Source organism: Eurytemora carolleeae, unplaced genomic scaffold (genome assembly GCF_000591075.1).
Source record: "Eurytemora carolleeae unplaced genomic scaffold, Eaff_2.0 scaffold2272, whole genome shotgun sequence".
Lineage (NCBI taxonomy): Eukaryota > Metazoa > Arthropoda > Copepoda > Calanoida > Temoridae > Eurytemora > Eurytemora carolleeae.
In genome coordinates, this window is record NW_019398327.1 from 1 (window position 1) to 15,984 (window position 15,984).

Here is a 15,984-nt window from a genome sequence, read left to right on the forward strand (position 1 = left end):
AATAATAATAATAATAAAAAATTATAACAATAATACCTAATATAAGAATGCTAAAAATGACAACAGCCCAGGGCAGGTTTATAAGAGGCTCCTGCAGTACACTTAATTATAGTTAACAATAGCAACAAAAATTCTGTTTTATGGCTTGGAACTTTAAATTAAAGCAAATAAGTTGAGCTCAATCTAAAACTAACTTAACCTATGGTCGGTCAATTTTCTCAAGAAAGCGATTTGTTAATCTTCCTCTATGGAACGACTGAGGTTTGTTCCGTTTTATCTATTTAAAAGTTTCCAGCTCTAGAATGAATGAAATCAAATATATTTAAAAGTTTCCAACTTTATAATAAATGGAATTAAATCTATCGAAAAGTTTTCAGCTCTAGAATTAATGGAATTAAATCTTTTTAAAAGTTTGTGGCTCTACAATTAATGGAATTAAATCTATTTAAAAGTTTCTAATTCTAGACTTAATGGAGTTAAATCTATTAAAAAGTTTTCAACTCTAGAACTAATGGAATTAAATATATTTACAAATTTCCAGCTCTAGAATGAATGGTTTCTTGTCTCTCTTAGTTTGACACTGATTAGGTAGGTGTAAACAACCCACTTAATTAATCAACAGCAGATATTTTCCACAACAGATATTATCAATTTCCATCATCCATTACTAAATTGGTCTTCCCGATTCAAAACAGCATCCTTAAATGTTGTCTCAGCAAAAATAATGACAATATTAATACTTCTTTCTATCTAAAATTTTTTAATTTTTAATTTTTTTCTCTATTGAAGTGCAAGGGTGTTATTTGCAACAGAGATATAAAAATCAACCCTTTTCAAGGTATAGAACAATTTAAAGGTTCATGTTTTCATTGTTGATCAGTTAAAAATTCAAAAATTCAAAATCGTTGTAAATCGCTCTATATATATCATCTATATATAAATTTGGCTTGTCTGTCTGTCTGTCTGTTTGTATCCAATAAACGTCAAAACGGCTGAACCGATCGGGCCCAAATTTTTTGTATCGCACCCGTATAGCTAAAATATTGGTTTGCTTTGTTTTTCAAGAATCGATTTTTCTTTCTTTCAAAATCAGAAATTCGATTTAAAGGGCAACGTAAGTATTTCCGCTAGTGATTATTAAATATCAAGTTTGAATAACTAAGTATTGCCTCATGTCCATTGTCAAACTTGAGAGGTTGGGTGATGCTGAATATGCTGATGTATGTGGTCAACCTGTTGAAGGTGAGTGCGGACAGGTAGGCGGTCAACACGATCCTACCTCCCACACTCAGGCACAGGTTCTTAGCCTAAACAATAATCAATAAAGGGACTGTACACTTAATTTCAAGAGACCCTCTATTTATAAAGTTGCATGTTTGATTTACAAAGGTACCGAAAAAGCTTTGAATGATCGTGAATGAATGAGATATCAATGTATTTAAAGTTAAAAATTTGTAATCGTCAACTATGATTTCTGCTACAGAAACTATGGAGGAAATTGTCAAAACTAAACAATTTTTAAATTAGAAAAACGATGATATCTTTCACATTATTGATCAGATAAAGGTCTAAACTAAAGGGTGCTGTTGTAAATCGGACATGCTCCTTATTATTTGAAAAGTTACTTGACATTACAAAGAAACTAATTAAGCTATTTACCTTGAACCAGTACCATAAAAGAGCAAACATCAACAAGTACACAAAAAACTAATAAAGCTATGTACCTGTACAAGAGCTGCCATTCACATGTACAAAGAAACTAACAAATCTATGTACCTGGAACCAGTACTGTACAGAGAAAAATCAACATGCCCACAGAAACTAATAAAGCTATGTACCTGTACTAGAGCCGACATCCACATGTACACAGAAACTAATAAATCTATGTACCTGTACAAGAATCGACATCCACATGTACAAAGAAACTAATAAATCTATGTACCTTGAACCAGTACCATACAAGAGCAAACATCAACATGTACACCGAAACTAATAAAGCTATGTACCTGTACAAAAACCGACATCCACATGTACAATGAAACTAATAAATTTATGTACCTGGAACCAGTACCATACAAGAGCAAATATCAACAGAAACTAAAAAAGCTAAGTACCTGGAACCAGTACGTTATAAGGGCAAATATCTACTTTTAAAAAGAAACTAATAAAGCTATGTACCTGGAACCAGTACCGTACAAGGGCAGACAATACCATAAAGAAACTGTACATTAAGGAGGAACCTAAAATCAAAAGAAACATACATTTTAATTTATTTTTGCTTTGAAATAGACATAAATCTGTAAAAAATATTGTTAAACTTACCCATGACAAAGTCTCTGACAAGATTCAGTTCCTCTAGAATTCCTCCCTGAACAATCAATCAACCAATCAATCAGATAGATAATCAATTAATCAATTAAATAAATAATCAACCAATTAAACAATCAAATGAGTAAGTAATTCTTATTTTTAATAAATCAACCAACCAATCAATCAATCAATCAATCAGATAAATAATCAATAATAAGTCACTCAAATAAACAACCGACTAATCATTAAAACAATCAAATAAACAACCAAATAAACAATCAAATAAACCATTAATCATAAATCCAAACCATCGCCCAATCAACTAATCAAGAAATCGATCAATCAAACAATCAATCAGTAAATCAAAGATAAGCCAACTTACTTCAGATTGAACATTAAACAATCCAAAATTTATCTTTCTAGCCACTTATTTACAAATCAAATAACATCTATTACAGATCGAATCCAGTCAAAAAAGGGAAATTCTTAACAAACAGGTTTGGAATGAGTGCTTAATCCAGTGAGTTAGTAAGTGAGTGAATGAGTCCATGAGTAAGTGATTCAGCGAGTCCCTAAGTATACCTGGTATGATGTTACTCCGAAGAATGTTCTAAGCCTGTGCTCCACACCAACTATCAGATTTATATCTCGACCTTTTCGCCCTAAACAAAATTCGATTTTATCAAATTATCGTGACTTGACTATCAAAAGTGTTAGAACTATTGCTCTTTCAGTCGCCTTTTTATATCTCATTTTTACATTTTTGTTATAATTGGCGCATTTTCAAAAGAAGTAAATGTCGACTTTTATTTTAGGGCAAAATTGTCCATAATCCTACCCTAGGGTCTGTGAGTTGCCACAGAAAATTTGAGCCTGCTCTTGTTTTGCCCTTATAACGCTTATTGGAGACAAGCAAAAAAAAACAAGTATATATATTTAAGACACAAATATGGAACAAATTATGAAAATTGAAATGGCCAATTTTCTTGTCAACAAATCATTTAGTTTTTCTCTCTCTGTGCCTGTTAAAGGAAAATAAGTTAACAAAAAAGTTTTCTTGACAACTATCTTATTTGAAAAAAAAAAATGATTTGGCAAAAAATGGAAAACAAAATGCAAATGGTGAAAACTAACCTGTGACAAACATAAGTAGAACAAGAACTACAACGAAGGTGACGGACTCTATAACTCCGCTAGTCACACGGTAGTAGGAGTAGATCTTTCTAGAATATACAAGGTAGTAGGAGTAGATCTTTCTAGAATATACAAGGTAGTAGGAGTAGGATCTTTCTAGAATATACAAGGTAGTAGGAGTAGGATCTTTTTAGAATATACAAGGAAGTTTAAGTAGATCTTTCTAGAATATACAAGGTATTTTTGCAGACTTCTCTCTTTCCTGAAGTTAATGTTCGACCCTAAATTAAACTATCGGTATAAAGTCAGAAGTGATCTGCATTACACTCTTCGAAGAAATAGTAGGTTTTAGTTGAGAGTGGATAGTTTGACATCTTTTTTACCATCTGCTAAGAACAAAGTTGCTTGTTTTTCTTATTAAAGACAAGGCCACGGGTTTAAATTTTTAGCAAACAAAAGTGGAGGAGGGGGAGGGGGGGGGGTGAGAGACGAGGGAAACATAGTAACAAATGAAAAAGATCAGGGTTGTAAAAATATCTTAATTTTTTTTAACAATTCTAAGTTTACCTGTAAAGCAGTGATTTCGATTCTAGCTGACGAATTATTCCGTAAATCTTTATCTTCTCTTTAAGTTCATCTTTATCTTTCTAAAATTAAATTTTTTTTAATGGCGAATTGAAATTGATTTGTTTAAGACTTTGAAAAAATGTACTTCCAAGAATTTAGATTTTTAAAAGTTTTACAAATACAATGAAAAGAAAAACATTTAAACTGTTATTATTTAAACTTTAAAAATATACGAAGGAAAATATTTATTAAGTTTAGAACAAATAGATTATCAAGTGTACAATAGGTGGCAACAGAGAAATGGACCAATTATACATGACGTCACAAGTGTCAAATATAACAAGGAAAACTAAATTTTCTCACAATAGTTGACACGTTTTCCAAGATTAAATAAAAAGTGTACAAACAGAAAATAAAAGAACACATTAAATTGCAATTATTTTACTTCAAGATTTAAGCACTTTATTCTAAAATTATCACTATTTATAATAATCTGTCAGACACAAAAACTGAATTGACACTTGTGACGTCAGAATACAGCTTTACTGAGAGTGAACAAATTCTACTTTGCCATCTATTGTACTAGAATCTATTTGGTGTAGACGTAATTTCAAGAATGGCGTGTCCAATTCACAACGGTTAAAAGCTTGAAATGATCAAGAATGAATAATAATTCGAAGATTTCTTTTTTTAATATTAATTATTTACAAACGTGGTTCCTCTTTAACCTGACTTGCAGATTTCTTGCAACAGCAAACAATAGAAAAGAGTTAAACCTAAAGAACGACGGTATCTTCCACATCATTGATCAGATAAAAATTTCAAGAGTACCATTGTGCATCGGGCATGGTCCTCTTGGAATCGAGGGTCACTTAAAATTCCAACTCCAGTTAAATCCCTTCTATATATAAATTTGGCTTGTCTGTCTGTTTGCTTGTTTGTATCCAATAAACGTCAAAACGGATGAACCGATCAGGCCCAAATTTTTTGTGGGACATCACGTGACCACAGGGAAGGTTTATGAATGATAAATATTTAAAAAAATGTGTTTTAAAGGTTTTTAATTTTGTAAAAAAATTTAATTTCTTAAAAATCCGCGAATTTTTTTTTTAAATCCGCAAAAGTTTTTTCTTTTTTTTATTTTAAAATGTAAACAAAAAGAACATGTTCACAATTTAAATAAAAGCCCAGTGATATAAAATTAAACGCACTGATTATAAAGGTGAATCGCTATGACTGTACCTTGTTTATATCCGTCTCCTTTAAAGGTACAGCCTCCCCTTCCTTCTCCTCCTCTGGGTTCTTGAAGACCGGAAAGGTCTGGAGATGTCGCCTCTGATTATCCAACCTGGAAGTTAACATGATTTCCTTATTTCCTTTACAGCCGGAAGACAGAAATGGTTTTCATAGCTTAGAAAAATATTTATATTAACATGATTCTCTTACTTTTTACACTTTCATGAAAATGATTTTCATAGGGTTAATAAATTTTTTTTTGCAAATAAATCCTTTATTCCCCCAACAGAAATTGAGTTTGTCAACACATCCAAATCTTCTAATCCCCATATCTTTTCATTCTGTTGGTGTAAAGCTTTGATATTTCAAACTTAGATAATTTGATCCAACAGAATTCACATTTCACAGCTTGAAATATGTTAAGTCTACGACATTGGGGTGCCAAGGTATAGTGATTTAAAAATCAAGTTTTTGGCATAAACCATTGCTTAAAGGAAGAGTTCGCTAAAAATGAAAGGGGGTATATGCTTACAGCGAAAAATAATCGCCTTTGATCGCAGATAATATTACTTCTATTTGTTGCGTCTACAAGGAGAAAATTGTTAAAAACAACTTATACTGAAGATTGTAGCGTACATATAAATTCAGAAAGTTGTAATATACGACTCGGATCGTAAAAAATCAATTTAATTTCAAATTTTCCGACGCATTCGTTTTTAGTTAATATTTAATATTAGTTTTGAATACAATGCACTTAAACGCCGAAATAGTGGGCCGCCAAATGTCTCAGCTCTCGCTGCTTTGAATGATTACACGCGGCAGAGATATCTAGCGAAAGTCGTTTTAAGTACATTGTAATAAAACAAATAACAAATATTATGAAATATTAACTTTATAAGGAACATAAGGAAATGGAATCTGTAAGAAACCCCAATGTGGACCCCTCAGACCGCCGCCAGGTATGGGAAGCACCGTCACAATAACTGTTCCACTGCCGGACCTTTAATCCCACCAAGCTTTCTCCAGTCGGGGGGATCAAGGAGATACAAACGCGTCAAAAAATAATCAATGACTTTAGATTGTGATATCTGAATGATTTGTTTGAAATTAAATTTCATTTCATATTTAACGATACGAGTCTAATATTGCAACTTTCTGAATTTGTATGGACGCTACGTTCTTAAGTTTATGTCGTTTTTAACAATTTTCTCCTTTAGACGCAACAGATTGAAGTAAGATTAGTAGCGATCAAAAGCGATTATTTTTCGCCGTAAGCCTATACCCCCTTTTATTTTCAGCGAACACTCCCTTTAACAATGGTTTTATAAATTATCTCGCAGTCTCATTTCTCTACCCATCATCTTTCAATATACTTAATTGGAAACAGATGAATTACAGATCTACTATTTATCAATTTTTTTATTTCCATTATATTCATACTTAGCGTCATAATATGCCTTGTTAGCCAGAACAAAACAAGGCATAAGAGGAGAGAGAAGGAAGGCCACTATCTGAAAATTAAAATTAATTTACTCAATTGAAATTAAATATTTTACAAAAATTAAAAAATTTATATAAATGTGGAAAATAACGGTAGTACAATTCTACAATAAGATTTATTTCAAATTACAGAATGTAAGTGGAAAAAACTTGTCAGATATCTTTTACATTTCGTTAATAATTCAGACCAAAATGTTGGTAATTTTAATGTGCTTTCGGTCGCTAGATCGATATTTTTAACAAAATGTTAGTTTTCTATGGAAAATTATCATACATATTACACAACCCCTTATTTAAAGCAGCTTTAATCTTTTTAAAGATCTCATTAAATAAACAGTGGGACCCAAAAAATTGTGGAATATTTTGTAATAAATACTCCCTTAATAAATATGAAACACACAAGTTTATTTAAAGAGTTGATTACCAAGGTACTGGTTAAACTATTTTCAACAACATCAAATACACGCATATAATCCCTAAATGTCGTCTTCCTCTTCCACAATTTTATGGGTCCCAATTAAGAACATTTAAAAACTTATTTTATCCATAACAAATTCTTACTTTAAACAAAATTCTAGTATTCATTTTCCCGCACTCGTCGGCGTGAGAAATCTCAAATATATCATTGCTGTACAACACACTGTACACAATATTCAGGCACTGTACTGCAAAATAAATATATCATTAACATAAATAATTAACTTGTGATTCCATGTAAAAATTTCCTCGACTGTTTTTAAACCAAAAATTTAAAATAACCAACATTCAGAGAAAATTGTTGACAGTTCGTGTATTTTTTATTAAGCAAAGGTTTTTAGAGTAATTTTGTGATTCGAACACTCCATTTTTTTAATTTAGTTCCTTGTTACACATATTCTCGGACCAAAAGATTATTTTTCTCTAAATGTCAAGCGAATATGACGTTGTTACTACAATAAAAACTTCCGTTCCTAGCCGTTTTTATAGGTACAGACTATATAGACAGCAAAACTTCCGTTCCTAGCCGTTATTATAGGTACAGACTATATAGACGGCAAAACTTCCGTTCCTAGCCGTTATTATAGGTACAGACTATATAGACGGCAAAACTTCCGTTCCTAGCCGTTATTATAGGTACAGACTATATAGACGGCAAAACTTCCGTTCCTAGCCGTTTTTATAGGTACAGACTATATAGACGGCAAAACTGGACGGTACACCAAATGAATCATCCTCTTTTCATGAGATTTATGTTCAAGCTAGCAAACATTCTTTTCACATTGTACATTTTTTTAAGGGACACATTTTTAACGAAAAGTAAATAGTAAGAGTAATAGAAAGAAAGTTTTAAAATTCAGCAATTAAAAACGTATCGTTTTGTGTACCTAACAAAATTTCCAAACAATATCTTTATACAAATATATCTTTGCTAGCTGCAGTGGTCAGATATATTTTTGACCTAATTATTGATATGTAAACAAAAAATGCACAACAATAACATATTTCTTTTTAAATTTGACTAAATAAATTATCTGAAAAAAATGATAGCTTAAAAATCATAAAACTATTCCATGGAGTTTTCTTAACACATAAATAAAACCCTGGCGGAAAATTTCGGGGTGATTATTTAAGCATTTTAATCCTTCTCTAAACTTATGTTTTTTGATAAAAAAATATTAATCAATGTTAAATATTTTTTGATTACAATATATTTTCCCCTTGAAAGGAAGGAAGGAATAAAAAGAAAATTACAAAATAAAGTAACCTTGGAAAATTTCAGGCAGGGTTTCATATAAATACTAACACAAACTCTTTGAAGGTGTCTAAATATACTTTAGGACTTTTACATTTATTACAAATCAAAATAATACCTGTAACAATGGCAGCAATCATGAAAAGTAGTAAAAACATTTCAAAAGGAAAATCTCTTGGGTTTCCATCTACACAACACCACGTGATTAAATGTAGTAAGGCAAATGTAAAATAGGTTTACAAGTGACTTGACAGTTAAATTGGGTCTAGGTGAAGTAAAATAAACAATTGCCGCGTTTCATGTTTTTGGTTACAAATGTTAATTTTATTGAGGGGGCTGAAAAATAATAAAATAAACCGGGGAAAAAACGACGACCAGAAGAGGACTTCAAGTCGTCTTTTTGCTCCATCTTATTCCAAAGCCCATTGTACAATGTACATAAATTATATCAGTAGTTTGTGTTCCTGAGAGATCGTAGAGAGCGTTGTACACAATGTTTACATAAACAATATTCTAAACAAGCAGTACAGTTAAACAGTTAAAAAGTGTACGTACATCATGTACATAGTCCATAAAATTAATATCTAATTCAAAAACAGTGGACACTGGACACCCTGTAAGATAAGTGTAACTTCCATTAAGACATTGATTAAAGGGACTGTGATTGTAATTTCAAGTGATACTTCATTTAGAGGGATATGCCCTATTCACGATGATACTCTTTAAACCTTTAACTGATTTGATCAATAATGTAGAAGATATCGTCGCTTTTCTAGCTTGAAATGTGTTAAATTCTCACAATTAATGGAGAACCAAATATTTAAAATAACCATTTTTAAAAAAAATGCTTGATCAGTTGTAACGGTGCCATTGTGAATCAGACACACCATTTTTTCAATAATAGAGAGTCACTTAAAGTTAAGTTTCAAGTTCCATAAATAAAGAAACTCAGAAGAGAAAATAATAGTATGACTGCTGGAAAAAAAACTTTGTAACATTTTTTTGGCAAAAAAATAAGACTGAACAGATGTATGAACTGTATTCCTTTATAGTCTCGAAGTAGAGAAGGCTGGCTCCAATGAAAGGAGTAACAGTAAAATAAACTGTTTTCAAGGTTCGAAACCAACCAGCATCTCGGTTAGGCTTTGCTCGGAACATTGTTCGTCGGATATTTCGCAAACAATTTCTATAAAAAAATAAACAATAAAATTATAATGTATGATGTATGATTATGATGATGATTAAATATATGACATATATATATATATATGACAATATAACCTGAATGGTAGAAACGAATTGTAAAGTTTCGAGCAAACACTTGGTTCATCTGATACAGATTCAATAACCCTAAAAATTTGAACGTAAAGATTAAATCATATCAAAATATAAACTTTTATTAGTCAAGGGTAAATCTTTTTCAAAACAGATTTCTAAAGCTTTGAAACCAAAATTTAAGTACCCCGGCCCGTTCTGAAAATTGCCCATGTTTCTGTTTAAGTTTGTTCTTAAGATTTCTTACTCGGCAAAAATAAATTGGGGGTCGGGTTAGTGTGTGGGGGCTGGGGGGGAGCTGCTATTTCATATACTACTGTCTGAGTCCTGAGACATGGCATGCTGCCTAAATGCGTTTTTTTTTACTGATTATTGAAGTAAAGCTCAAAGGTTTTCCATAAACGTATATTTTGGGTATAAACCAGATCAGGTCGGTCGGAATAGTGTTAACAAATAAATGGCGTAAACTGACCTCCCGATTACTACTGAAGAGCCTAAGGTCAGCCTCCAGCACTTGAGAACCTCCAACTAAATTCAAAGGGACTGTGTACGTAATTTCAAATGACCCCGAATTTGCTCTAATCGTACAAATTCCTTCATCTTCATTTTTTGCTGAGATAATGGTAAAAATATACTATGTTAATAATCTGTGCGAGATGCATATCAATAGATTTTTAATATCAATCAATAAATCAAAAATCTGCGCAAAAGAACAATTAATCTTTGAATCCATCATAATAAAACAATTTCAACAGTTTTAACTTTTAATAATGCCTTGCATTTCAAATTTTGTATAATCGTCAAATCAATTATAATTTATTATGTACCTTAGACATGCAGTGAATTTCTCGCTCCAAGTCCATTAAAATATTTATTATTTTAGCCAGTTCAGAAATACTGGGATACCTGTTAAACATTTCTTTTTTAATCATTCAAATACACAAAATAGTTTTAGAGGATTAAACTGAAACCAAAGAAGGTTTTGTACATCATTTATAATCAGAAAGACCCGGAATAAGTTTATAATTAATCAGACACCTTTACAATCTAATTTAAAAAGTATGATTAATGAAGCGATTATAAAAAAAGTCATAGTCCTGCCAATTCTAAAATCTGCCTTTATTGTGAATTTAAAATTACCAGAGATATATATATGTAAAGTCGTCTAATTAACTGTCAATTAATTCTTTCTGGTTAAGACTAGTAAAAGTCAACTTTAACATTAACTAAAAAAATGTGAAGAAATTTAGAAAATGAATGAGAATCCTGTTGGCCCTATATCCTTTTTTGTATTTCTAAGTCTTTAGCTTTCAAAGCATTCTTTGAGAAAAAAAACAGAAATCATTTACACAGTTATTTTCTCTGACACTTTTGGGACCTAAATCTTATTTTGTTTGTTTATATCATGTAGGAGAATATACCCCTAGTCCCATACCTACCTATTGACTAGGAATGAGTATAGGTGATGTATGTGTAGAGGATCGGTGTGTGCATATATGTACTGCTTCTTCACCTCCAGCATATACTCACTCTGTATTAATTGAGTGATTACAGATCAAAGACGACTTGGCGCAATGGAGTTTGCCGCAACAAATTATATAATTGTAAATCCAGATAATCTAGATACAGTTCTCTGCAATCTGAAATACCTTAACAGTAGTAGGTGAATAGGAACTTCCCAGAATTTGTGCCATACATGGGTCTCTTGTCTTATAATCCCAACATCTGAAATTAGTAATCTCCTCTCAAATATTTGGTTTACAATAACATTAAATTTAGGAAATTTGGAAACGCCATTCATGATTATAATTCCCCCACTGAACTCATCGTTATTATTAATATTTCTAAACTATTTCATGCCTCTAGTATTACTTCTTCTCAAATACTTAATTAAACAGCAAAACAAACAGAAATTTATAAATTTATAAAATTAATTGCTCGCCCTATATATTTTCGGACAAGAAAACAAACATGATGATTAGATATTCCATAAATGAGAACGACAGATAAAACTTTTGAGAAATCAGCAAAAATTATGGATTTATAAATTTACAAAGTGGCTTGGTCGCCCTTTATATTTTTAGCTAAGATAGCGAACTTGATGATTATATATCCTATGAAAGAAAAACGAGAGAAAAAAAACTTTAAAAATCAGCAAAAATTATGAACAAGGGCATAAATGCATAAATGCCTGGAGCTAAAATGCCTCAAGTATTACATTGTGGAAAATCTAGCTTTAGTTATTTAATATAGAAGTTTTTGCTTAGGATACGGTGTAAAGTACATTTTACTTTAAAACCTTGGACTTCAATTTGTCATTCTAATTTTATTAACGATTTAACGAATTTTTTAACAGAAGAAAAAATTTGGATTTATCTTTTTCTTTTTTCGCTTTTTTTTTTAATTAAACTTGATGAACATTTGATAGATAAGAAAATATTTATCCGGATCTTGGATCTTGGATCCTGATCCAAGAGTCTTTTGTTTGAGAGACAATCATTGGAATGACTTAAACTTAAGTCTTCCGTGTGCCTACTTAAATTATTAAACGATAAAAAAGGTTAGTTCTAAATCAGATTTCTACCTATTTTTGTCCTCAATTAGTCTAATCAGATCAACAGGTAGATCTTGCTCCAGCACTAGATTCTCACAATCAGGATCAAGCTTGTCCTCATCATCATCGTCATCGTATTCCTCATCAATATCTAAAAGAAAAAAATCATAACAAAAACTTTTTGACAAAACTTAAAGTGATGAACTTAAATAATTTAGTTCTTGATCAATAGATTGATTGGTTGGTTAAAATTTATTTCTATGCACGCACCTTAAAAATACATTAGATACATCTAATTTTTATATATTAATATGAAATGATACCATATGCATGATGCACGGGTTTAAGTCGACTAGAAAAAAAACGAATCGCATCACATCTCTTCGATTCTAAACCAAACCAAAGCAGACTTTAATGAATATGAATATTTTCTGGCCAGAAGTTGATTTCTCATCAAAACTATGATTTGTTGTACCTATTTTTTCCGGTCCATCTATAGATGTAGTGTCACCAGTGCTTTTTAGTGGAGGAGCAGAGGGCTTTAGTTCCATACACACACTATACTCAGCAGTTCTTAACAAATTCATTTACAAAGGCAATCAAGCAACAATATACCAATCAATCAATCAATTATTATGTGACAAGAATAACTAAACATTTGATAAATCAATTTCTAGAACATTACAAAGTACGCAGACGTATTCTTCTATACATTAATCAATCAACCAATTAATAAATCTAAACAGCTTAAAATTCAAAGATGAAGTCAACCAATTAATTAATTAATTAATTAATTAATTAATTAATTAATTAATTAATAAATTAAGCACTAGATTGATCAACTCATCAAAGATTAAATTAGTCCATTAATCCTGTTTGACCAAGCCATTAATTAGCTGCTAAAATGAATTAATTAATTAACCAACTGTAAAATTAATTTAATCAATTGTATCATTTATTAATTTAGAAGCATTGCGTGCAATTAGCGCGATTCTGCTATTGCGCCATTAAACTTTGCGGTTTTCTTTGTGCAATTACAATTAGCGCAACGGAATGTTAGCCTTGGAAACTCTGTTTATAGACAAATACATAAATTAAAATAATGTATATAACATTTAATTAGCGAAGTAATCAATCAATCAGCCAATTAATCAAATTGCTTTAATTTAAAATTCTTATAAATTTTGTTTTCAAAATTAATCAATCAATCATGATTCAAGATGTCATCTGAGCTGAAAACTTTAGAATGGTGGATATCAAGATTAATGCTCGATCCTCTCTTTTTCTTAATTTCGAGACTAACCTAATCTTGTACTTGTATCCTAAAAAGTGTATAAAATTCAACCAATCAGAGCCGCGTATAAATTTGAAATTTTGCGCACCATTTAAGATGAATATACAGAAACGGGAGGAACTCTCTAATTTTAAAAACCGGTTTTTGATTTTTCTCTTCTATATCCAAGAAAGAACGGTTTAAGAAGGATGTCAAAAGGGTATCCATTGGATACTCAGATTAAGTAATCGGGATTAGGGATTCTAAAGTTTCCAGCTCTGAATAAATATGAATTTAACACACCAATTACATAAGTATGAATTATTCAATCAATTAATCAATCAACCAACGCACCAATTTAACCATCCAACTAACCAACCAACCAACAAACGAACCAACCAACCAATGATATTTACCTATCTGATGAGCAGAATGAGCAGTGGAAGCAGTTTCTGCAGTTCTTGACTCCCATCTGGCGGCAGGAAAAGGAAAGTACAAGACCAAGGGAGACAATTATGATAGTGGTGACCAATACAACCCACCAGGCGTAGGGTAAACCTACAAGGGATAATAATCTAAACCACAATAACTATTTATGACATTATTATTTTGATTACAGTTCTATACAGTTTTCATAATTTTTCTCTTAAACAGAAGGTTCCATCCTTCTTAGATTGTTATATTTCCTGAGCTTTAGCGAGGGACAAAATTAAACTATAAAAAAACAAGACTTTATCACGTCGTGGCAAAATAATTTGTTGTAGATAATTTTATGAGATGCACTTGTCTTGATGCCATGGTTATTTCTAGATATAATGAGCCATTTTACAAAGCAGAAAGAGAAAAAAATAATAGTAAATTCGATTTAAATTTCATTTAAATAGATTTTTTCTCTCTAAAAATATCCTATTTTTTTTGAGAAAATCCAGGAACCAAATAAACTTTAAATCACTGTGCTATAATTTACAGCTATTTTAATAAGTGGATAAGCATAACTAACTTACTTGACTCATCACTACCATCCCTACAGTCTGGTAAACCATTGTTGGTTAAATTCTTGAGAATACACCATCCATCGTTACATCTGATATTTCAAACAAAGTTTAGTGTCCGGACTTAGTCATTTTTACCTCATCATAAACAAAAATCATGACTTATGGCTAAAAATCGTTGAGAACTAAATGCCATCTTTTAACTGTCTAAATAAAACAAACAAAGGTTTCTAAAGACATAAACAAGTTTTTTTGGAGAAAAAACAACGGAAACCAAAATTCACAAAAAGGTTTATTTAATAACATCTAGATATTTAATTTTCTATTATTAAAATCAATAAAAATTTCCTTTACTTTCTTCCCGTTTTACACACAGATAAAAACTTTCTGTGTTGAAAAAAAACTTGAAATAACATTTTGCAAAGGCCCACACGATATAATTGAGCGTAGTAAACCATCCAAAATAACATATCCAGAAAAAATAACACTTTGTTTCTTTCCTCCAATGAAGATCATCTTCGCATTGAAGACACAAAGAACTGTTATCATAATCCTAAAACAGATGAATAAACAAATTCAAATATAGTCATCCATGCATTGAAAGAAATCTTAAATCACGAAAATTTCATGTTTGAAAATCGAACAAACACGAGAACTTTGGTACCTAGAAGATCGTTTTTTTCGGACATCCTGTATTTAAAACAATGATCACCGTTTTCTGATAAATCTCACCTTAGCTAAGGTAGCAAGATAGCTAGTTGTACATAGATGAGATAACTCTGGGAAAGGACATCGTTCATGCAGTACACCTCTAAGTATAAATCTATTCATAACTTGTAACCGATGAACCCCAAACTGGCTGAATCGATCGGGCTCAATTTTGTAGGACCTCACATGACCTGAGGGAAGGTTTATGGATGCTTGAAATTAAAAAAAATTGCCTTAAAATATTCAGGGTGGCCAAAACTTTTTTGACCCCATCCGTACAAAAATCCGTACATTTTCAGAAGAAATCCGTACAATCCGTACAATTTTCGAAAAACAATCCGTACAATCCGTACAATTTTTTTTTTAAAAATCCGTAAATCCGTACATTTTTTTAAACCAATCCGTACATTTTTTTAAAGATCCGTACATTTTTTAAAAAATCTGTACAATCAGCACAATTTTCGAAAAAATCCGATTTTTGAAAAAAAAACATTAAAATTCAATTTTTCATTCATTGTCTTTTGTATTCAGTTCATGTATGAGGGTTTAAACTTCTTCAGCAAGAATCAATCTGTAAAAAATTGGCTTCATACATATATACAAACTAAATACTGGGTACATGATACTAGGTGCATGATACTGGATACTGGATACATGATACAGGGTACATGATACAGGATACAGGATACTGGATACAGGATAC

General features: G+C 31.1%; 1 protein-coding gene across 1 annotated transcript in view; it reads right to left on the reverse strand.

Moving 5' to 3' along the window:
• Positions 1 to 36: 36 nt before the first annotated feature.
• Positions 37 to 15,984, reverse strand: part of LOC111717230 (uncharacterized) — a gene marked incomplete at both ends in the record, with an annotated part of 19,707 nt that continues 3,759 nt past the window's right edge. The window contains 24 exon segments of the mRNA XM_023492742.1: positions 37 to 91; positions 1,170 to 1,307; positions 2,179 to 2,240; positions 2,323 to 2,368; positions 2,893 to 2,972; positions 3,445 to 3,533; positions 4,012 to 4,091; positions 5,254 to 5,359; positions 6,688 to 6,758; positions 7,309 to 7,412; positions 8,598 to 8,666; positions 8,944 to 8,992; positions 9,524 to 9,665; positions 9,761 to 9,829; positions 10,227 to 10,282; positions 10,582 to 10,660; positions 11,194 to 11,285; positions 11,404 to 11,479; positions 12,339 to 12,459; positions 12,784 to 12,881; positions 13,998 to 14,139; positions 14,586 to 14,665; positions 15,074 to 15,126; positions 15,306 to 15,384. Of these exon segments, the coding sequence (XP_023348510.1) occupies positions 37 to 91; positions 1,170 to 1,307; positions 2,179 to 2,240; positions 2,323 to 2,368; positions 2,893 to 2,972; positions 3,445 to 3,533; positions 4,012 to 4,091; positions 5,254 to 5,359; positions 6,688 to 6,758; positions 7,309 to 7,412; positions 8,598 to 8,666; positions 8,944 to 8,992; positions 9,524 to 9,665; positions 9,761 to 9,829; positions 10,227 to 10,282; positions 10,582 to 10,660; positions 11,194 to 11,285; positions 11,404 to 11,479; positions 12,339 to 12,459; positions 12,784 to 12,881; positions 13,998 to 14,139; positions 14,586 to 14,665; positions 15,074 to 15,126; positions 15,306 to 15,384 (2,036 nt within the window).